This window comes from Vulpes vulpes, chromosome 11, assembly GCF_048418805.1.
Source record: "Vulpes vulpes isolate BD-2025 chromosome 11, VulVul3, whole genome shotgun sequence".
NCBI classification, from domain to species: Eukaryota; Metazoa; Chordata; class Mammalia; order Carnivora; family Canidae; genus Vulpes; species Vulpes vulpes.
The window spans coordinates 25,705,946-25,730,492 of NC_132790.1; the positions used below are offsets into that span (position 1 = coordinate 25,705,946).

The 24,547-nt window shown below is 44.5% G+C and overlaps 1 protein-coding gene across 2 annotated transcripts; it reads left to right on the forward strand.

Annotated features, from left to right (window-relative positions):
• Positions 1-46: 46 nt before the first annotated feature.
• On the forward strand, positions 47-24,266 carry DNAJB13 (DnaJ heat shock protein family (Hsp40) member B13). Of its 2 annotated transcripts, none has more exons than XM_072725909.1 (8): positions 47-156; positions 16,203-16,306; positions 17,201-17,362; positions 19,684-19,841; positions 21,078-21,191; positions 22,314-22,427; positions 23,307-23,383; positions 23,958-24,266. In XM_072725909.1, exons 1-8 carry the CDS (start codon positions 47-49, stop codon positions 24,109-24,111), a joined length of 993 nt encoding a protein of 330 aa, XP_072582010.1. In that variant the 3' UTR covers positions 24,112-24,266. The 2 variants fall into 2 exon arrangements, with proteins under 2 accessions (XP_072582010.1, XP_025866290.2); XM_026010505.2 differs by lacking the exon at positions 47-156 and adding an exon at positions 11,935-12,080.
• The last annotated feature ends 281 nt before the right edge of the window (positions 24,267-24,547 follow it).

The following is a 24,547-nucleotide window of genomic DNA, read 5'->3' on the forward strand; positions in this document are numbered from 1 at the left end:
TTGAAAAACTTTCTTAAATATTCTTACTCCAGCAAAGTCATTCAAGATGATGGAACTCCTTTCTCAGGTACTTCCTGTTGGCCTGGCCATGGAGAAATACTACTTATTAGCACCAAATACCCCTTCAGCAGGAACCTGGGAAAGATTCTTATACAGGTAGGAAAACCAAGGACTGAGGGGTTTTCTGCTACATGGGACTTTTAGTCCTAGGCAAACTGATATGATTCATCAGTCCTTGTACAGGTGATAACGTTGAATCGTAGCTTCGTAAAGGCAGTGGCTGAGTGTGGTCCCTGGAACAGCCATATCAGTATCACCTGAGAACTTGTTAGAAATAGAAATTCCTAGGTCCCACCTCAGTCCTAAATCAGAAATTCTGTGGGCAGAGCCAACTAGGTGATCCTGATGCCTGCTAAAGTTTGAGACCTAGAGGAAGATCGATAGTAAAGGGCACTTTAATCATAGCTGGAACCCAGCATTCATAGGATAGTGAGGCTAGTCTATAGACAATGAGCCTGGAGAGGCTGGCCAAATAGTGAAGGGGCTTGAGTGCCCGGTAAAGAGCTTGAGTTGCATTTGGTTGGCAAGAAACCTACTACAGAAGAGTTTTAAACAAGGGTTTATAACATGGTCACCTCTTTTTTCCCCCTAAATATAAAAATGGAGTCATAATGTATGTATTTTGTGTTTTATTTTCACTTAGAATCTTGGAGTTCTTTTTTAGTACATTTAGACCTTCATCATTCTTTTTAAGACTTCCCAGAGTTTTACATTTTACATTTTAGAGATTACTAGAGAAAAGGTTTCTTGGAGGATATAACACTTGAGCTGAGCAATGTAGGCTAATGTCTGGGTTTATTTAAGGGAAGAAGCCAGTTTCTGGCTGGGGGAAGAGTATGGTTCTGAGCATTCGTAGGTATGTTCTCAGGTAATGTTTATAACTTCACTATGACAAGCAGGTAGTGAGACTCAAATAAATTGATTTGCTAAGGGTCATAGGGAGCAAGAACTTGAATATAGTTTATCTTAACTTTAAATCCATTTTTTTCTACCTGTTGTATATGCCTAAATTGTGAAAATAAAGTATTCATTGAATATTACTGGGTATCTACGCTATTTTAGGGACTATATTTATAATTTTAATCCAAACACTCTTTTTTTTTTCTTTTTTAATCCAAACACTCTTAAAAAGGAAATGGCATTATTTTGTTTTATAGATAAGGAAACTGAGGCCTGAGAAATTAAGTACCAGACCTTTGTTTTGGACCTTGTTTAGTCTGTCTCCAAAACTGTGCTCCTTCCACTACCCCACATGGTCACGAGACCTCTGGGACTAGAACAGTTCCGTTTTAGGAGTGATTTGTGATAAGGTCAGGTAGACCCAAAGGGACATATTCCAGAGCTCAGAAATATTGGATCCGAGGAGGTCTGGGGGGGACCTCTAAGAAGTCAGATGAAGAAGACAGGATGAAGGAGGATATGGCTGAGTTCACACAGCAGGTATGTCTGTGAGTTCCGATTCCAGGACTCATTCTTCTCCACTGCCATCACATCCATAAGCCCTTTTTCATAAGGTCTCCAGAGTTGATACCTGATTGTAATGGATGCATTGACTCTTGATAGCTACCCTGAAATCCAGATCCAAATGGAAGGACAGAGGTAGCTCTCAGGTGCCGCAAAGCCTTGTCTACTGTGAACAGACTATCCCTAGTGTTAGCAGACAAAGTGTTGTTTTCCTTTTGGGTTGAGGAGTGCATTCTGGATAAGGAATGGCGGACAACCTATATCTGCTACTGTAAAGGCCCAGGCAAGCTAGACTTTGTTTCTTGGCTTTCAGATGCCCCCTTGTGACTTCTTGTGAGAAGTGCCTCTATTTCTCAGATCTGGAAAGCTGGTGGTGGCATCCGCTAGTGAGCATACACTGGGTGCCAGGCACAGTCCTCACAATAGCCTTGCAGAGTAAAGGTTGAATGCATCTCTTTGTGGATATATTTTATATTTTTGTTCCTAATTTGTTTCTTCTCACTTTGAAATAATTTCACACTTGAGAAAAGTTGCAAGGATATGATAACTATATTTAACATTTAGAGACTGTCCGGTTTTCCAAGTGGCTACACCATTTTATGTTCTCAGCAGCAGTGTGTAAGGGTTCTGATTTCTCCGTGTCCTTGCCAACCCTTGGTTTCTCCGTCTTTTTTATTATAATCAGGTGATGTTAATTAAATGGTGTCCACCAGGTTTCTCCATGGCAAAGTTAGTATTTTGTGGAGAGCTACTTTGAGACTATATAAATATCCTATTCCTCATTAAACTTGCATCATGTAGTGTCAGCATTTGTTGATAATTTCTATCTGAGTCAGTTATTACTACTCTGTCAAATGGTGATTTTATAATTCCATCATTCTTTTTATATTTATAATTGGCTTTCTACTCTAAGGTAGAACTTTCCCTTCTCTCCCACTTATTTAATTTTTAACTCACTCATTTATCATGGATATATTATTAGTATAGACTACACATGGATTCATATTTTATTCTATGGATTATAATCCATTATTGCTATTATTTATTTTAGTGTTTAATTTGTCCCAGTTGGACCAGTGGCAGCTCCTTCAAGCTGGATCCTATGTCCTTTTGACATGTTAGTATCATTCTTCTAGTGCTTCTATATTTTCTGATACAAGATATTCAAGCTTTATCTTACACTTTCCACTCCAGTCTTGGAATCAGTCATTTGTCTAGATAGCTCTGGTTCCTTTTCATGGAACATAATGGCATTTGGAAATTAAGATCTGGGCATCATATTTATATTCTTGCCTACTAGGATATTATTGCTTCTAGGCCCTATCATTGGACATGTCTGTCTCTACATCCCTCATTCTGTATGTACATTAAAGATCATGAGTTCATACTGATGTCACCTAATTTCAATCCAACTCCACTGGGATTATTCTAGCCTTCTGCGTATAAACCTTCTTCCAATAGTGAGAAACTTGGCCATCATAATTCTCAATATTTCACTTGCTCAATACCTCTGTGAATAAACAGTCTGGCAACTGCACGGCCCATCTCCCCTTTCACCCCAGCCCCAGCACATGTGGTGTCCCTCAGAGTCTCCTTGTTCCCATGTTTACTTCAGCCAGTCCCAGGCTGAATAAGGCCTTCCCCCAACCCTCTGGGTTTAATTTAACATCTTTTCTCTGGTAATAGGAGTAAAAAGATATACAATTGAAAATATACACATGAAAAGATATGCAATTCTATAGTTAAATGCAAATTAAACTCCACAAGAAAGCTCAGAAATGCAAAAAATAAAAAAAATAATACCATATTTTCACTTTACAAATAGGAAACTGTGGCTAAGAAATCATTGTTTAAGGTCATAAAACTAGTAGCTAATGGATAGGATTTGGAACTTGGTCTCTGACTCTACTGCCTCAATGCTAAGGAAGCATTTCTTTGTGACATATGCTTTTGTATAATTGTATTTAGTATTTTTAAACCTACCCTGTGGTGGAGTTTATGTTAACAATCTCATTTATTCAAGGAAACAGACTTGGAGCCATTAAGTAAACTTGCTTCAGGTCACAGAAATGGGAAGTGAGCACAGCACCATCAATATAGTTGCTTTCTGACCACTCAACTTTTTTTTTTTTAACTTCGTTTAAAAAACCTTTTGGTGCAATATTAAAAAGCAATACAGGGGCAGCCCGGGTGGCTCAGCGGTTTAGCGCCACCTTCAGTCCAGGGTGTGATCCTGGAGACCCGGGATCGAGTCCCACGGGTTCTCCCTGCATGGAGCCTGCTTCTCCCTCTGCCTGTGTCTCTGCCTCTCTGTGTGTCTCTCGTGAATAAATAAATAAAATCTTTAAAAAAATAAATAAATAAACTTAAAAAAATAAAATAAAAAGCAATACAGCCAGCTGGAGTGACAACCAACAGAAAGAAAGGAGAGAGTTAGGGAAGACACAGGGACCCATTCCAGCTGCTCCCAGGGGCTAGAGGCCAGAGGCAAACCTGGTTGGGGCATGGGTGATGGGGGAGAGAGGAAAGGCCACCCACCAAAATAAACAGAACATTTATATGAGAAACACAAGGCTGAACTGAAAAAAGGATCTAGGGAAGATGGGAAGCCCCCATTTTTTTCCCCAAAATGTCCTAGAAGGTTTGGCTTCCTGGAGTGAAATGAGCCAGGGCCCTGTCCCACCTCACACTCCATACTCTGGAGTACAGGATGTGCTAGAGGCTAAATGTGTGTATGCTAGGGAAATACAGGGAAGAGGGGTAGGGAAGAATGCCCCTCACTGGAATCTGTCATGAGGGCTGAGAGTGTCCCCATCCAACTCCTGGACTCTGGGGGTCTTGGGTGAGATGGGGGCTGAAATGGGTTGGGGCAGAGAGGAGTCTGGACACTCAGCCTAGAAAACCACCGAGGTCATCATCCTCATAGTGGCCTTGCTGTGGCACCTTGATGTAGTGCTCGTAGATATTCAGGGCTGGACCCAGGTGGATGCACAAGCCAGTCAGCACATCATTGTGCTGCGTGAGCAACAAAGACTTGTCACTGATTTCCTGCTCTTGGGATGCTGGCCTAGATGAAATCATGTCCATCACTTCTACTCCACAGGGTCAGCTGGCTTCTTTTTGTGCACAAAAGGATAGCCAAAGGGGATTCCATTGGCCCCAGGTAGGGCTGGTTTTCCTGGCTGACCACTCAACTTATCCAAAACCTGCATTTTACTTCTTAGCTCTTTAACTGATTTCTGTGGCCTTTGGCCCAACTCCAGAAGTGTGTTTTAACTCCTCCAAATATACCTAAAGTAGGCCTCAAAACAAATAATATGAAATAGTTACTTTAAAGCAAGTCCTCCTCTGTAATAGTGTGGTTTCAGAGAACCCAGGAAGGTTCTTAAACATCATAGTCACTAGTATCTGAAATGCTATCATGAAACCCAATGTTTTCATCCACAATTAGAGATGAGATTTAAAATGTAGCACTTCGGGACACCTGCACCCTGATGTTTATAGCAGCGATGTCCACAATAGCCAAACTGTGGAAGGAGCCTCAGTGTCCATTGTAAGATGAATGGATAAAGAAGATGTGGTTTATGTATACAATGGAATATTACTCAGCCATTAGAAATGACAAATACCCACCATTTGCTTCGACGTGGATGGAACTGGAGGGTATTATGCTGAGTGAAATAAGTCAATCGGAGAAGGACAAACATTATATGGTCTCATTCATTTGGGGATTATAAATAATAGTGAAAGGGAATAGAAGGGAAGGGAGAAGAAATGAGTAGGAAATATCAAAAAGGGAGACAGAACATGAAGACTCCTAACTGGGAAACGAACTAGGGGTGGTGGAAGGGGAGGAGGGCAGGGAGTGGGGGTGACTGGGTGGCAGGCACTGAGGGGGGCACTTGGCAGGATGAGCATGTTGGACCCTGGCTCACGGGTGCCATTGTGTCCCGGTGGACGCCCCAGAGACTCAGACCCTAGACAGGCAGATGCGACAAGCAAGAGGGTTTATTGAACGTTTGCGCAAACGGGCTTTCCGCCTCAGAGGTGGCAGAGCGCGCCGATTAGCAGTTACAGGCATTTTTTAAGGCAAAAAAACCGCGGGAGTAGCATAGCATTCGGGTTATGACATGATTGATTTCTTTGAAGGTCAACACGAACATGTTCAGGGACTTTCCAGTCAGGGCGAGGGGGTGGGATAGTTTTCTTATCTCAGAAAAACAGAATGTTTTTGTTGCTTGAATTCATGGGAAGCGCCTGGATGGGCTGCCTCTGGGTTAGGCCTGGTCCTACTCACGGTGGGGCGGGGGGGTCTTCAAGCACTGGGTGTTATTCTGTATGTTGGCAAATAGAACACCAATAAAAAATATATTTATTATTAAAAAAATAATAAAATGTAGCACTCTTTGGGGCACCTGGGTGCCTCAGTCAGTTAAGCTTCTGTCTTTAGCTCAGGTCCTGATCCCAGGGTTCTGGGATCAAGTCCCACATCAGGCTCCCTGCTCTACAGGGAGCCTACATCTCCCTCTCCCTGCTATTCCCCCGGCTTGTGCTCTCTCTCTCTCTCTCTCTCTCTCTCTCTCTCTCTCAAATAAACTAAAAAAAAATTTTAATTAAATTTTTTAAAACCACACTTACATTTGAGAGTAAAGGAGTAGTACTTAGAAAAGATACTCCTGAAGGAAGAGGAGGAGGAGAAAAAGAAAGGTTATAGTGTGGCACTGGCCCAGGGAAACACAAGTGGAACAATAGTCCAGATATAAATCCATATATATTTGGAAACTTTATATGAAACACAGTAATCAATACAGATTGGTGGGGAAACAAAAGACTATTAAATTGGTTCTGGGATTCCTAAAGGGGAAAGGTCCTCCAGGACAAGGAATTAGGGGGTGGTCCTGCACTCCAAGAGAAGACCCAGGCCCAGGCTGAGCAAGTACTTGGCTCTGACACCTCGGGCACTGGACTCCCCTTCCAGCTCTGAAAGAAGGGTTCAGGGCAAAGGGGAGAAAACAGAAGAGGTTGTGATTTGGTTGAAGGTGCCTGGTTTAGTGCTGTAATTGGCTTATTATATATATATATATATATATATATATATATATATATACACATATATATATATATTTCTTGGAGTAAACATTTTAAATAAAACATCATTGTTTACTCTGAAAAAAATATTGGTTCTGGACAATAGGATATCAAAAAGAAGAAAATGATACTACCTTGTACCATATACAAAAAGAATTCTAGGTGGATTAAATGTTTAAGAGTGAAATGGACTTAGAAGAAACTATAGGTGAAAACCTTTATTACCCTCCACAGAGAGTATTTCTTAAACTAGACACAAAAAGTATAATGAAAAAGAAAAAGATTGGTAAGTTCTACCCCATTTATGAGACTGACGCGCTGCCTACTGCGCTAACGAGGCACCTCGTTCTACCCCATTTAAAAAAAATGGTTAAAACACAAGCTCTGAAGTGAAAGGGTTTGTATTTTATATATTTTCAACAAAGAAACATAAAACATGAAGAGTCAACAACAACAAAAAGAGCCCAATAGGGACATCCACATGCAGAAGAATGTAACTAGACCACTCTCTTGCACCATACACAAAGATAAACTCAAAATGGATGAAAGATCTAAATGTGAGACAAGATTCCATCAAAATCCTAGAGGAGAACACAGGCAACACCCTTTTTGAACTCAGCCACAGTAACTTCTTGCAAGATACATCCACGAAGGCAAAAGAAACAAAAGCAAAAATGAACTATTGGGACTTCATCAAGATAAGAAGCTTTTGCACAGCAAAGGATACAGTCAACAAAACTAAAAGACAACCTACAGAATGGGAGAAGATATTTGCAAATGACATATCAGATAAAGGGCTAGTATCCAAGTTCTATAAAGAACTTATTAAACTCAACAGCAAAGAAACAAACAATCCAATCATGAAATGGGCAAAAGACATGAACAGAAATATCACAGAGGAAGACATAGACATGGCCAACACGTACATGAGAAAATGCTCCGCATCACTTGCCATCAGGGAAATACAAATCAAAACCACAATGAGATACCACCTCACACCAGTGAGAATGGGGAAAATTAACAAGGCAGGAAACCACAAATGTTGGAGAGGATGCGGAGAAAAGGGAACCCTCTTACACTGTTGGTGGGAATGTGAACTGGTGCAGCCACTCTGGAAAACTGTGTGGAGGTTCCTCAGAGAGTTAAAAATAGACCTGCTCTATGACCCAGCAATTGCACTGTTGGGGATTTACCCCAAAGATTCAGATGCAGTGAAACGCCAGGACACCTGCACCCCGATGTTTCTAGCAGCAATGTCCACAATAGCCAAACTGTGGAAGGAGCCTCGGTGTCCATCGAAAGATGAATGGATAAAGAAGATGTGGTTTATGTATACAATGGAATATTACTCAGCCATTAGAAATGACAAATACCCACCATTTGCTTCGACATGGATGGAACTGGAGGGTATTATGCTGAGTGAAATAAGTCAATCGGAGAAGGACAAACATTATATGGTCTCATTCATTTGGGGAATATAAATAATAATGAAAGGGAATAGAAGGGAAGGGAGAAGAAATGGGTAGGAAATATCAGAAAGGGAGACAGAACATGGAAGACTCCTAACTCTGGGAAACGAACTAGGGGTGGTGGAAGGGGAGGAGGGCGGGGGGTGGGGGTGACTGGGTGGCGGGCACTGAGGGGGGCACTTGACAGGATGAGCACTGGGTGTTATTCTGTATGTTGGCAAATTGAACACCAATAAAAAATAAATTTATTATTTAAAAAAAAGAGCCCAATAGAAAAATGGGCAAAAGACACAAATAGACATTTCACGATAAAAAACAAATGGGCAATAAACATGAAAATATGCTCAATAAAAAAATGCAAATCAAATCTACAATGAGATGCAATTCACATCTGTCTTGGCAGACATTTAAAAAATTGACATCAGGGGTGCCTGGCTGGTTCAGTGGGTACAGCATGCAACTCTTGATCTCAGGGTTGTGAGTTTAAGCCCCACATTGGGCATGGAGCCTAGTTAAAATAAGATATATACACGCTCACGTATATATCATATATACATATATATATGTGTATATATATATATATATCACATGTGATGTATATGTGATATATATATATATGATTGATATATATATATATATATATATATATATATACATGAGCTTTAAAAGAAAATTTAAAACTTGACATCAAGAATTGGTGAGGATGTGAAACAAAAAGGAAGGAGGTCTCAGACATTGCTATTTTGCCAGTGTAAATTAGAATAACCACATCAGAAAACTGACATTACCTTGCAAAATTGATGCATATACCCAAATGTTCAGCATCAACAGAGAATGCTATACAGCCTCTGTGTAAATAAATCACACAAATACATACCATTTGCATAAATGATTCCATTTATTTAAAGTTCAAAAACATGAAAAGATAAATGTTGGGAATATATGCAGTGGTGTGCTGAAGCTGGTTCTAACAGCTTGAGAGAACTTGACAAATGCTACAAATCAGGGCTATTTTTTTTCCTTCTGGTAAGCTGGTTGTTAAATATTTACAGGTATATGGCAGGATATGCATAGCAATGAAACAATAAAAGCAAGAGAATACTAAACAGGTAGAGAGGGGCACACAGGGGCAACATGCCTTACAATAAGGAATGTTCTAATGCTGATGCTCTTTTGTGCATACAAACTTATTCATAAGAAAAACAAAATAATAAGAGTTAGCTTGGTCGAAGCCAGAGTCAGTGGTGTGTGTGGTTTGGCGGGTCTGAGGAGAGGTAGCCGCAGAGGTGAATGTGAGACAGTGGTTAGCTGGGGCAATTACAAGCATGTTTTTCATGCTTAAGCATTCTGACAAGCAAGGAGCAAGGGGGGTTGTTGTACCCTGGGGTGAGAGATTAGGGTAGATAGAGCGGGAGCAGATCAATGATTGGCTGTGTGCCAGGGTAAGCAGTTTGGATTAACTTTGAGCAATGTGGAGTATAGTCTTGGCAGGGTAAAGACAAGGTAGGCAGGATAGTGAGGAAGTTAGAATGGCTTTGCTGAAAGGTGAAAGCCAAAGCAGGACCATGGCTCTGAGGAGGAAGAGCAGAGGAGGGGCTTGTGAGGTACCTAGGAGTTTGTAAAATGGACTGAGCTTGGTGACTTAATGGATGTGAGATGTGGAAAACGGTGCTTCTGCCCTCTAGGGAGGGAGAAGGGCAGAATTCTCCCCTCTAGGGAGAGCAGAATTCCCCACTCTTCAAGGGCAGGCCACGAAATGGCTTCCTTCCAAGAGGTACAATCCAGAAGGGAGGAAACAAAAGTAATTTGTGGTCAGTGGAGAGAAACCTGACAAACACAACTTCAGCAGAAAAAAGTCAACATCACTGGTGTTGGCGATTATGTGGAGAAAAAGAAACACTGTGAACTGTTAGTGGGAGTGCCAACTGGTGCAGCAACTGTGAAAAACAGCATGGAGATTCCTCAAGAAGTTAAAAATAGAACTACCTTATGACCCAGTAATTGCACTGTTGAGTACCCCAAAAATACAAAAACACTAATTCATCCCTGTCAAGAAAGCCCCACTTTTATCTCTTCCTATGTTTATAGCAGCGTTATTTACAATAGCCAAATTATGAAAACAGCTCAAGTGTCCATTGGTACACGAATGAATAAAGAAGTGTGTTTGGGCAAGGGAATATTGTTCAGCCACAGAAAGAAGGAAATCCTGCCATTTGCAACAGCATAGATGGAACTAGAGAGTTTTATGCTAAGCAAAATAAGCCAATCAGAGAAAGATAAATACAGTGTGATTTCACTCATAGGTGGAATTTAAGAAACAAAACAAACGAACATGGTGGGGGAGTGGAAAGGGGGAGAAATGAGAGGAAAACCAAGAAACAGACTCTTAACTATAGAGAACAAACTGATGGTCACCAGAGGGGAGGTGGGTGGGGGGATGGGTGAAACAGGCGATGGGGATTAAGAAGTGCTCGGTGCTGAGTCCTGGGTGATGCATGGAATTGTTGAATCACTGTATCGTACACTTGAAACTAATTTAACACTGTATGTTAACTATACTGGAATTAAAATTAAAAATATGTCACTAAATTGAGCATTCAAAAAAAACCCTGGTGTATCAATATTATTGGGACAAATATATCTTATTCATGTAAGCCACTCATAATACAGGAAACTTAAAAAAATACAGAAAAAAATCATACAGGAAACTAGGTATGGGGTATATGGGAATTTCTTTTTATATGGGAATTTTGAACTGTGTTCCCAACTTTTCTGAAAATCTAAAATTATTCTACAACGTAAAACCTATTTTTAAAAAATCAACTAAATACATTTGTTCTGAAACTTTTTTTAAAAAAAAGATTTTACTTATTTATGAGAGAGAAAAAGTGTTGGAGGAGGTGGAGGGGCAGAGCGAGAAGGAGAAAGAGTCTCAAGCCCACTCTGACTTCGTACTGAACCTGGAGCTCCAGCAGGGTTCCCTGTCACAACCCTGAGATCATGACCTGAGCCAAAACCAGGAGTTGGACCTTCAACTGACTGCCCCACCCAGGCGCCCCTGTTCTGATAACTTTTCATTAAAACTAATTGCTGGGCAGCCCCAGTGGCGCAGCAGTTTAGCGCCACCTGCAGCCCAGGGTGTGATTCTGGAGACCCGGGATCGAGGTCCACATTGGGCTCCTTGCATGGAACCTGCTTCTCCCTCTGCCTGTGTCTCTGCCTCTCTCTCTCTCTCTGTGTCTCTCATGAATAAATAAATAAAATCTTTTAAAAATTTTTAAAAAATAAAACTAATTGCTACTTTCCTGGGGTACCTGGGTGGCTCAGTGGTTGAGCATCTGCCTTTGGCTCAGGTCATGATCCCAGGGTCTTGGGATCGAGTCTCACATCAGGAGCCTGCTTCTGTGTCTGCCTATGTCTCTGCCTCTCTCTGTGCGTCTCTCATGAATAAATAAATAAAATCTAAAAAAAAAAAAAAAAAAAAAGCTACTTTCCTTTAAAATTCTGAGTTGAGGAACACCTGGGTGGCTGAGTGGTTAAGCGTCTGCTTTTGGCTCAGATCGTGATCCTGGAGTCTTAGGACTGAGTCTCACATCAGGCTCCCTGCATGGAGCCTGCTTCTCCCTCTGCCTATGTCTTTGCCTCTCTCTCTCTCTCTCTGTCTCTCATGAATAAATAAATAAAATCTAAAAAAAAAAAAAAAAATTCTGAGTTGAGTGACCTTTATCAGGTTCACAGAATCAGCCCCTGTTCTTCCAATTCTTCTATTGGCTTTTCTGTGAAGCAAAACTGAGCAGGAGGTTTGCTTAGGCAGGAAGGACTACCACTCCCAGAGCGCCCCTGTGCGGTTGTCAGAGCAACCAAAGAATGCAGACTAACAGCCCTGCTGGTGTCAGGATTACCCAAGGACTGAGTGCCTTGCCAACCAGCCATGGGCCAGGATTATTACTCGGTGCTCCAGATCACCCGAAATTCAGAGGATGCCGAGATCAAGAAGGCGTAAGTTGGGGTTGGAGTGAGGCTTTCGGGGTGTGTGGAGAAAGCCCCACCTTTATCTCTTCCAAACTGGGCTTTCTTGCACAGCTTAAGGCAGGCAAGGTAAACCTTGTTTTTTCTTGCATATTTATAGCCTGGGTTTGGGCTGGGTCAGAGTTCTCAATCCATCATCCTTTATCCCCTCTACTCTGTCTCCCCTCCTGGATATGCTGGTTTTCCTAGGAATAAAAATCGAGCAAAGGAGACATTTGAACTTTATCCTGATTATGGAGAACCAAAGGAACAGGAAAGTGACCTGGCCAGATGGATGTGTTTCAGATTTTATTCTGGCCATTATAATGAGTTTTTGATGTTGAACTGCATTTCTCAATACTTTCATCAGGTCATGGGGACTTTGTGGTCCATTTCCAAGAAAGTCAAGGACAGGAGTCAGCACATTTTTATGAAAAAAATGTGATCTTGGGGGGGCACCTGGATGGCTCAGTGGGTTAAGCATCTGACTTGATTTCGACTTGGGTCATGATCTCGGGGTTGTGAGATTGATCCCTGCATTGGGCTCCACACTGAGCCTGCTTGGGATTCTCACTTTCCCTCTGTTCCTTCCCGCTGCCTCTGCACCATCCTCCCCCCACCCCCCCACCCCCGCTCCCTGTGCTTGCTCTCACGTGTGCTCTCTCTCTCAAAAAAAAAAAAGGTTTTTTGATTAATATTTATTGAGTGCCTACCCTATGGTTAGGTGCAGTGGTAGCAGCTGGAGATACAATCATGAATCAGATACGCAGCTTAATTTGGGTGGTGAATACAGATGTTGAATAAGTCATAAGTGTGATGAGTGTTACAGAGGGGGAAGAACAGAATGCTATGGAAACTTATTTTAGGAGACAGACTCTTTCAGAGGCTGTCGTGATAACCAAGGCAGAAGATGAAGCTTGAAAAAGGATACTGGGCTGGAGAGAGGAGAGAGAATGGATTTAGCTATTAATTGGGTCATTGAAGGGTAAAGAAAAAGGGAGGAATCTGGGATAATATAGTTAATTAAGTTGGGTAGTGATAAAGTTTTTGAATGTGCAGATACTGTTCTGAGAACCTTCCATCATTATTTCATTTAATCCTCACAACTCTGAGAAGTAGGTACTGTTATCCCAAGGCCATGTGCCTAATAAATGGCAGAACCAGTATCCAGACACCATGCCTACTGAGTCAGGTCCTGTAGGGCATTTATGTGGGATAAGGGGAGAGAATCTACAGTGTAGCTAGAGAAAAAAGACACAAACTCATGAGACAATTACAGAACAATTCAGGATATTGTGTGATGTCACCCACTGTTCAGAGCATCTCCTTGGCCAGTGGGAGCCATTTAGGGAGAGGTCACAGGAGTTGGAATGCAGAAATACATGCCCAGCTTAAACATTGGAAATACCCAGGCCTGAATCTAGTTTCTCCTACCTGCTAGCTGTGTGACATGGACAAATTAACCACTCTGAGCCTCTGCTTTCCCATCTCTAAAATAATAATTATAAGGTTTGGGGCACCTGGTTCGTTCAGTGGGTTGGCTCAGGTTATGATCCCAGGGTCCTGGGATCGCTCCCTGTTTCCCCCTCTCCTGCCATCCCTTCTGCTTGTGCTGTCTTGTGCAATCTCTCTCTCTCTCCCTCAAATAAATAAATTCTTTAAGAAAAATAATAATTAATTATAAGGGTTGTTGTGGTATTGACATGGAATTTTTAAAAAATATTTTATTCATTTATTCATAGAGACACAGAGAGAGAGAGAGAGATTGGCAGAGACACAGGCAGAGGGAGAAGCAGGCATCATACAGAGAGCTTGACTGGGACTCCATCCTGGGTCTCCAGGATCACGCCCTGGGCTGCAGGTGGCGCTAAACCGCTGCCCTTGACATGGAATTATATGAGATAATGAACATGAAATGCTCAGCAATCATTTGTAGCAAAAAACCATGTCATATAAGGAGTGATTAAAAGAACCACATGTATTTCATACAATAGTTCTTAACCGTTCTCTCTCTCTCTCTCTCTCTCTCTCTTTTTAAGATTTTATTTATTTATTCATAAGAGACACAGGGAGAGAGAGAGGCAGAGACACAGGCAGAAGGAGAAGCAGGCTCCATGAAGGGAGCCAGCCATGGAACTCAGTCCCAGGTCTCCAGGATCACACCCTGGGGCGAAGGCGGCGCTAACCGGCTGAGCCACCCAGACTGCCCCATTTTCCCCCTTCTCTCTTATAACAACTTTAAGATATGAGTCCCATACGAGAGCACCTAGATTTTGATGCCCCACCTCAAATGCTGAATGTATAACATAAAGAAAAGCACTGTGATGATTCCTAATTGCCTAGCTATTTACCTTCTCAGTATCTCTCATTCGGTCTAGGCTGCAACATCCAAGCTGTGACTCCACTCCATCTTGCCCACTCAGGGAAACAGAGTGGTGGCACTGCAGGGCAAATATTACAACCACTCAAATTTATATGAAAATGGAACTCTTCTCAAACCTACTTACTTTTACTTGTTCTCTCCATAATTGATTTTGACCTTTGTAACTGAGAAGGGCTGGTTTCAAAGCCTCAAGGAGGTCATGACAATTGTCTTGAAGTCAATGAAGGTATACAAAGTATATTAGAGAATGAAAATGTGTTTGGTTTTGGGCTCATTGAGTTTGTGGGGCCTGTGGGATATTGGAGAGGAGATACCAAGATGGCAGCTGGATACAGAAGTCTGGAGCTCAGTGTCCTAGTTTCAGAGATTTGGGAGTGGTCAGCGAGTGAGTGGTACTCAAAGCCTTGGGATAGACAAGCCTGTGCACAGACGGTATGTGGAGTGAGAAGAAAAGGAGCAGAAGGGGTCACTAGCATAGAAGGCGTGAGCAGGGCAGAGGAGCTGCACTCTGACCCAGCAGAGGGTACACAGGGTCAGATTTGTACTAAGCTGTTCAGGGGCCTGCACTGATGCCCTCCTTTGGCTCCTCCAGACCCATTCCCTACCTTTCTGTAACCCTGCTTTCTGCACTGGAAGCTGGGCCATCTGAACTGCATCGATAGATGCCCTGGCCTTCAGACTTCCTAATGCATTCCACTAAAGACGGCCCAAGGCAGGTGGTTGGGAGGGAGGAGAGTAGGGCTGGGATATTTATTCCCAGCTCCCTTCCTACGAGGGCTCTTCAGGTTGGCTATATTCCTTAACTGAAGATGACAGATCCTGTCAAGGGCCCCCATCCACATACACTCCTGTGGGATTAACTTCTCCCTCCACTCACTCCTATAGGCTCGGGTGGTCAGGATGCTCAGGGCTCCTGGCCTTGGGCTACAGCATCGTCCCCTGTGGTTATCCTCCCTACTTCCCACACTTTAGTGAGTGGCCCCTTATTAAACCATCCACAAATCACCCACTTCCTGACAGCTCTTTGCTCCTGGAACACTGAATGATACAGATTTTCAGAAGCTGTAGGCATCGCCTCATTAAGTGGTGGGATTGGGCAGATAAGAAGCCGAGAAAGGAATGAGCACAGAAGTGGGAGACAGTAAAAGGGCCTGACATGTGCTGAGTGCCTCTCTGTACCTGGCCCTTTGATATCTTATTTTACCTAGTCTTCCCAAGAAGCCTGTGTGTCAGTTCAGATATTAGGATTATATTTGCAAGAAATGTACTGGGGGAAATACGCGTGAGGGTGAAAGGGGACCAGCAGTGTGCAGGGGGTAACTTCAGACCCCAGAGCAGGAAGAAACAGCTGGATGGGGAGGGCTGTGTGTGGAGTGGTCTGGAGAAAAATCACAGCTGGGTTATTCAGTAGGAGTCCTGAGGCAGAGGTCACATGTTGGAGGGGCCCTGTGTCCTACAGGAATGCACCAGCACTAACATCCCCACCGCGCTTAGGCACTGGCTGGAGCAATGTGAGAAAGGGTAGCCTCAGCATGAACACCCAGGGCAGGCAGCTACACTTTTCACCCATGGGGTTCTCTTTCAGGCCATATGAGCCATATACCGCCTTGGCCACTACAGCCCTGATTTTATAGCTGAGAACATCAAAGCAGTAGACAGCAGAGCCAGCTCTGAACCATGATCTGCACCTCAGGCCCGTGTATGACTTATGTGAATCTTCCCTCCTCTAGGTACCGGAAACTGGCCCTTAAGAACCACCCTCTCAAGTCCGGTGAGCCTTCCTCAGCAGAGACATTCAGGCAAATAGCAGAGGCCTACGATGTGCTGAGTGACCGTGAGTGACCCCATGCATCTCTGCTGCTCACCTCTATTTGGATATCATTCCTTAGGTCTCTGGGTATTGGACTTTCTGAGGGGGCCCAACAGAGAGTAAGCATTCTTCTTCCCTGCCTAGAGTCTGAACAAACTTGGAAAGAAAATAGCATGGGGATGCCTGGGTGGCTCAGTGGTTAAGCATCTGCCTTCCGGCTCAGGGTGTGATCCTGGAGTCCCGGGATCGAGTCCCACATCGGGCTCCCTGCATGGAGCCTGCTTCTCCTTCTGCCTAAGTCTCTCTCTCTCTCTCTCTTTCTCTCTCTCTCTCACAAATAAATAAAATCTTAAAAAAAAGAAAGAAAGAAAGAAAGAAAGAAAGAAAATAGCATGCAGAACTGCTTCTCTCTGTAGTCACAAGTGAAGGCTGACATGGCATGGAGAGCCCCTGATTAAGGTGATCTGATCAAACAGTCTCAGTTGGGCAGGACCTGGATTTCAAAGCTCTAGGATTGGCAGCTCTAGAATTCTTGGATTCTAGAATTTCAAGGTGCTAGGATTCTATTTGCCCCAGATAAAACAGTAGCAATGATGATGAGGTTAGCCAAATTCCAGGACAGCAGCCTGACCGGTAATCTCTAGATCCTTCCTCCAGTCCTCTCCCACTCCATGGCCCCCAGCAGGTATCCACCTTTCCTGGCTCCCCTCCTGACTATAGAACCAAACATAGATGCACCCACAATGAAATTAAACCCCTCACTTTTAGGGTCTCCCTCCAAGAATGCCAGATAACAGGCAATTTAGAAATAAGGTTGCTTTTACCCTTTTCTCTACCGTGTATCTCCCTGCTTCCCAGCCCAGCAGCTATCTTAGTTGCCAAGGCCGGCCCCCTCCTCAAGGTGACACATATCCACAGCTGTGAAGAGAGGCATCTATGACAAGTTTGGAGAAGAGGGCCTCAAGGGTGGAATTCCTTTGGAATATGGATCCCAGACCCCTTGGACAACTGGTTACGTCTTCCATGGCAACCCTGAAAAAGTTTTCCATGAGTTCTTCGGAGGAGACAACCCCTTTGGTGGTAAGAGGTCCAGCCTACCCGTTTGCCTTACTGGGAAAGTACAGAGCTATAAAAGGTGCTTTTCTTTAAATCCTTTTGTTTTGTTTAATAAATAGATATAATGTATGGTAAACAAATTTTTATTAAAAAGGAAATAAATTCTAGCCTTTATTCCTTCTCCAGAAGCAGCCACTTCCTTAATAGTTTATGTATCCTTCCAGAAATTTTCTATGCATTTATAAGCATGTATTTATCTTTACATATAAGCCTTTAATTAAGGAAAAAAGGCTTGTACACACTGATTTTTTTCACTGAGTATATCTTGGAGATTATCTTATTATATACCATATTATATACAGATCTACTTCATTCATTTTAATAGCTGCATCATATTTCATTATACAAGATATGTTAGATGAGTATATGGATGGATGGGTGGATGATCCCAGGTCCCAGACAAACAGACAAAGAGCTGATTTCTGAGGCTCAGGGTCATCTTGCAAGGACAATTACCCTTCAGACCTGTCTTCCTGTCTCCAGGTATGCAAATTAGAGAGTCTATGTTTCACTGCCTGTTCCCCTGCAGCCCATTCCCCAGGCTGTCTTACAGCCTTTCAGCATTTCAAAAGTTCTCTCTTTTCTCCATGTTAATGAAAAGCGAGTTATAGTTGACTGCCTGTCTACCTCAGAGACCCCTCCCACCATGCATTGCCTTCACCTGTCTGCCAGAAGAAGCTAAGTTTATGAACCCCATGTATGACTGGACAAAGCAGGGGACTTGGAGTCAGGCCTGTTTCAAATCCATGCACTGCTACTTATGAGTTGTGTGATTCTGGGCAAGTCTCTTCGCTGCTCTGAAACCTCAACTTCCTTACTGTTAAATGGCTATAATAGTCCATTCCTCACACGTCATTATCAAATGAGATAATACACTTTATAAAGCCATTATGAACATGGGCTTTGCAGACTGAAAGATATCATACAATGGATCTGTCTCTTCCAAGGACAGGTACATGGAAAAGAGGCAGCTCTGAGGAGCCAAACCAAGCTTATAAGGGGCATTACTTTCAAGGTTTGGGCCCCTCAGGCAGTGCTCAGAAGCTATACTGCCACAGTGCTTCACCCTAGGGATTCTGTGTCCCATCTCCCTGCAGGGCCAAGAGACTAGGCTTTCCTATATAACCTGGATATTGCAGTGTCTACCTGGTACATCACCCTGCTGGGTGAACAAATGAATTCAGTGACACAAGAAGGGACCAGGTAATTCACAGGCTTCTTGATTAGTTATCACATCATAGTGGGGCACAGTATGGTGCTGCTGCCTTGTTCTCCCTAACCTTAAGTCGTACCATTCTAGCCTGTGAAGTTCATTCATGGCACTGACCATAAAAGATAGAGTATAAAAAATCTTAATTATGATAGCAACCCTTGACTCTACAGAATTTACAAAGGGCTTCACATATAGCAATAAGCAGTGGTTCAGGGTACAGGTTCAAATTGTCCTGGGTTCAGATGGACTGTGGGACTGTGAATATTTTCTTTGGCCTCTCTGGCCAATGAAATAATAGTATGAAGAGCTGAGACCAGCCCCTGATGCAGAGTAAGCTCTCTGCAAGTTTTAGCTCTTCTTCATCATCTTGTTATTGAATCCTAATGGTAGACAGCGGATCAGGCATTATTACTCCATCCCACAGACAGGAAAACTGAAACTGAACAACTACATAGCTCTTGAAGAGACAAGGGCTCTTTGCACTGGGGTGGAAGGGTAGGACAGCAAGAGGGGTTACAGGAGGGAGAGCTGGGCAGGGAAAAAAAGGAAAAAAAGAGCTTGGTAAACTCTCAAATTTGTTAAGAACCACCTCTGCCCCAGCCGCTTATCAGCTGCTGACTTCATAGAAACTTGAGTCTGGGGTCTCTAGTGGTCTTGGGCTGGGTTGGACAGTGAGGGAGAATGGAGCCTGGGGAAGGGACCTAGAATGACCCTCTCTGCTGCAAGCTAACAGCAGGAGTCATTTCTGACATACCAGAAGTTACCACCAGAGGGCACTGAGACAGCCAGCCCTGCGGGGTACTTCCTCAAGTTTATTGGGGAGGGAGTCAGAAAGTGCGGGAATATCCAAACTAGGGGATGACGCAGTGGGAAGTGGCAAGGAATGATAATCATTAGATCTGCAATTGAGGACAACTTTTTGGCCTGGCCTAACAGTCTGAGTCTGCAAGGCAGGAATGGGATGCTGGGTATTACACTTGGGGACTGAAGAGGTCTGTGCGTGGAGGTGTCTATGCATCCAAGTCCCTGGAAACAATCTCTCTTACTCCTCTCCTCTCCTCACCTCCTGCAGAGTTTTTTGATGCAGAAGAAAGTGAGATAGATTTGAACTTTGGGGGGCTCCGGGGCCGAGGAGTCAAAAAACAGGACCCCCCAATTGAACGAGACCTCTACCTATCCCTAGAAGACTTATTCTTCGGTTGCACCAAGAAAATTAAGATCTCCCGAAGGGTAAGTACTTGGCTTGCTCCTACTGGGAGCTACTACCTAGCCCCTCCCCAATCTTACAAGCAACCTCCTCCCTGTCCTCACCAGAGACTTCAGATATGGTCTCTGATGGAATTATAAAATCTCAGATTTGGAGACCTAGGATAATAGAATTTTAGAAACTTTTTTTAAAATATATTTTTTAAGATTTTATTTATTTATTCATGAGAGACACAGAGACAGGCAGAGACATACGCAGAGGGAGAAGCAGGCTCCCCAAGGGGAGCTTGATGCGGCCCTGGATCCCAGGATCACACCCTGAGCCAAAGGCAGATGCTCAACTCCTGAGCCACCCAGGCATCCCAGAATTCTAGAATCTGAAGTTGGGACAATTGAGGGTATTAGCCCAATTCTTTCCTAGTGTAGGAATCTCCTCTCCAGTGTTCCTAATGGGAACAGGGTCTTTTCCTTTTCAGTTGAGCCCCATCCCTGTGGGAAGGTAGGCTCTGAATGGGAGGAGTCTCTTGTGAATTCTGCCCTCTGCGCATTACCAGACCATATCCCCAGAGCTTCATCAGTGTGTACGCCCCATGAGTAAGAAGAAACAGTATGGGCATGGAGGGTGGGCTGGGGGACAGTCCCCAAGGGGTCTGATTGAAGACCTTCAGTGCTCCAGGGTAGAGTCCTCAGGTTGGCCCTGTCCTATGTCCCAGCCCTACTAGTAAAGCACATGAACAAGCCCTCCTAACACCTTTGCCCAGAAGAAGAGATGCCAACTATGGCCATGCTTTCCACAGATGACACCCATCTGGGCATGTGATTGGGGAATGGATGGATGACATAATAGGCAATGCTCAGATATGCTGACCTCTGTGGTCTTTCTCCCTTCATGATTAAGAGACCTGCCGTACCCTCAGGGCCAGAGCCTTTGGGTTGGGAGAGAGGACCTGGGTATGTGTTCATTATGCATTTGTTAGTGGCGAGGGCCATGTGATTTCTAGGGCTGGAGTTGAGGGCTTGATCAACTAACTCATGGTAACTGCTTGGCATAACAGGCCCCAGCCCCATGACATACCTGTCATCCTGGGATAATAAATTCTTGGTTCCAGTGAATGAGGTGAGAGTGGGAATGGCTCAGGGAAGGTTTTCTCTTTGCTGAAAGAATAAACCTGACCATAGTACCCCCCATAACATCCTTCTCATGTGAAAAGGCCAGCCGGGAAATCCCAAGCAAACCTTCCCCCTGCCATCTGGCTGCAGGTGCTGAATGAGGATGGGTACTCCTCTACTATCAAGGACAAGATTCTTACCATTGATGTGAAACCTGGTTGGAGGCAGGGCACACGGATCACCTTTGAGAAGGAAGGGGACCAGGTAAGAAGGAGGGAAATGACTAGGGCCAGTCCTAGTGTCAGTCACCTGGGCTTGCTCATGGGTGGGAAGACTGAGGGGGAAGGAGGTGATGTATTTTGCTGCCCCTGTGAGGCCTAGTTTGGTTGGGAGCCCAGTCTGCAGAGTGGGTAAGATGACCCCCAAAGTCTTTTACAAGGAACAGAGCCTTACAATTCCTCTGTGAGTGGATAGCCCAAGGCTTTTCCCCATTTTGCAGAATAGGAAACTGAGGCACAGAGAGGGTAGGGATTTGCCCAGGGCAAAGAGCACAAGAACTCTTCCTGATTCTCTTCGGTGCTTCCTAAATAAAGCCCAACTATAAGAGCTGTTCAGAAAGTACTTATTAGTAATAATTTTAATACTATTTAATATCTTAGTGATAATCACTTATTTAAATAAAAATATAAAATTATTGTTGGAGGCATACTGAATCCTTAAGTCTGAGAAAAGGCAGAGTGATGGTGTTTTCAGAGCCAACAGAGATTAATTCCTCAGCCCATACTTCTGCTCCCTTTCTCACCTGTAAATCATCTACTTCCAAAACACTCCCTTCGGGACCCAGCTCTAATGCTCCCAGCTCTGGGCAGCCTCCCCTGACCTCCCCACCTGGGTCAGTGCCTCTTGGACTCCCTTTACCACCAGCCTGAGCATCCTGAGGACTGTGTGTGTCTGTCCCCACCCCCACTGGACAAGGGAGCTCTTGTGGGGAGGGACCAGTTTGACTCCATCCCCAGTGCCCAAAAGAGACCTCAGAAGAGTTTTGGTGACTTAATAAAGCTTGGTCGGACAGAGGCTTGCAGGAAGTTGTCTTCAAAACTTGCAGCTCAGTGTTTGGTCCACTACTTGAGGAAGCCTCTGCTGCCCTCCAGCTGAGGGAATCCTTTTGGGCATGCTCCATAGAGGAGAAGTAGTGGGAGGGCTGGATTCATCAGAGTAGGCTTCTCAGAGAAGAGGCTATGGAACCAAACTGTAAAGGTCTTTCCAGAAAACCTGGTTTAATCTTTTCATTGTTCGGATGAAAACATGAAGACCAGTAGAGGCAGGAACTTGGCCAATGGCACACAGCCAATCAGCACTTGTCAACCCTTGGCCTCTTCTGCCCAGGGCCCCAATATTATCCCAGCTGACATCATCTTCATCGTAAAGGAGAAGTTACACCCTCGCTTCCGCAGGGAGAACGACAACCTCCTTTTTGTGAACCCCATTCTCTTGGGCAAGGTAAGTGGGCAAAGTGGAGTAGAGGTGGGCAGATGAGAACGAGCAAGCAGGGCCTCACTCTGCACTTACCCCACTGCATGGTGTAGGCCTTCAGAATGAGATGAGTACACATAGAGTCTTTGTGGCTGTCTTCAGAGACCTCTGTGTCCTCACAATCCAAGCAAGGAGTAGCACCAGCCTAGATTTTGCCTTCCTTCCCCCAGCCCACCTGCAGGCAGTCACTGGGTCAATTTTGCCATGGTCTACTTCTGTTGGTCCCCACAGTCCGGGTCTGAGCACCTGGATCTGCCCAGCAGGCCCTTTGGTGGCCATCCTGCCTCCTTTCCCATCTCCTCTAGGCTCTTCCTTGCACTCATCTGACTGTGCCACATGCCTGTCTAAGCATCTCAGGTGGCATTCAAGGCCCTCCACACTCTGCCCCCGCTGATCTCATCCCCTGCACTCCAACCAGTGTGCCCCTTGGAGGTCCTGTCGATTGGGTGCATTTTTCACACCTCCAGGTTTGTGCTAGGCCCTCTGCTTGGAATGCTGTATATCCACCTTGTCTAACTGGCAAGCTCCTTCTCACCCTTATGACCTGCTACCACCACTGTGTAGCCCTCTTGTCCCACTCCAAAATGGTTTGGGGGGCTCTCCTTGGCTCTTGCAGACCCCTTTACTTCCCTCGATCATAACATATGTCATCATCAATCTTACTTACCAGACTGTGTGCTCCTGAGGGCAGGTAGTTGCTTGGCTCGCTCTCCTGTGAGACCTTGAACATGTCTCCTCGAGGCGGGGCTCAGGACCTGGCACTCAATAAGTTCATAAACGTGCCTTCTAAACAGAATGGCCATGGTAATCTCCCCTAATCCCACCTTTGGTCCTGATGTCTCCTAGGCTCTAACCTGCTGCACCGTAGAAGTAAAGACACTAGATGATCGTCTGCTCAACATCCCCATCAATGACATTGTCCAGTGAGTGCATCTGTTTGGGCCCTAGTTGGCAGAAGGGCTGGCCTGGGCCTTAGAGGGTAGTGCTACACTGGTCAGCCTAGTGTTCAGTTCTCACCAGAAAGGACAAATCCAGCCCCAGCTCTGGCCAAGCTGCATTCACCTGGTAAATGGAGTGCCTTTTTCTAACTGGCACAAGGCCACTACAGAGCCCAGAGGCCCCCCCATGTTGGGCAATCTTGGTTGCCTTCTGAACCTTTCATTAGTGTTCTGAGTTGTATCCCTTAAGTCCTTTACAGGAAAGGCCCTCTGTATGGGAAGCTTGAATCAGCAGTTGAGCACCCCCCACCCTAACAGAGGTGGAACCTCTATTCCTGAAACCCTCTTAGAGATTCAGTGTAAATAGGTTTTCAGGGGGCGGGCAGGCTGAACAAGCCACTCCCCCCTCCCTGCCCATCCTGTTCTGGCTGAAAAGAAACACCTGGTAGAAGCAGTACAATTGCCCCATGCCTGAGGTTATATGAGCAGGGGCAGCATAGGATGTCAAAGTGCTGTTTGGGGGGCCCTCTAATTTCCCTTCTTTCATCCTCTGCCTCAGTCCCAAGTATTTCAAGAAGGTGCCAGGTGAGGGGATGCCACTACCTGAGGACCCCACAAAGAAGGGGGATCTCTTCATCTTCTTCGACATCCAGTTCCCTACCCACCTCACACCCCAGAAGAAGCAGATGCTGCGCCAGGCATTGCTGACATAACTCTGGTGGCTGGGGGCTGGAGCTGGGGAGAAGACTAGCTGAGCCTTATCTCATTCCTGCCTCAGGATGTGCAGGGGAGCCAGCCCACTGCACAAATGTGAGGATGGGATGGCATGGGACTTTTAAACTGACACAATAAAGATTTATTTCCTATCCTCCAGCTGCACTCAGGAGGCTATGTTTGGAGGGAAAGGAGCTTCATATATCCCTTCTTTTGGAGCAGAGGGAAGGGCAGGGCCCAGGGAACCTAGAACCTGGGTCCCTGTCCAGGTTTGTGAGTATGGCCAGGTCCCTGAGGGTTCAGGCCTGTATGCTCTCCCCTTGACAGAGTGGGACAAAATTGTGTGGCCTCTGTGGGTCCCCACTCTGCTCTGACTTCTCAGGACACAAAATCTTTAGCAGGGGCAGTCTCTAGAGTGGGATGTGGTCATACTGT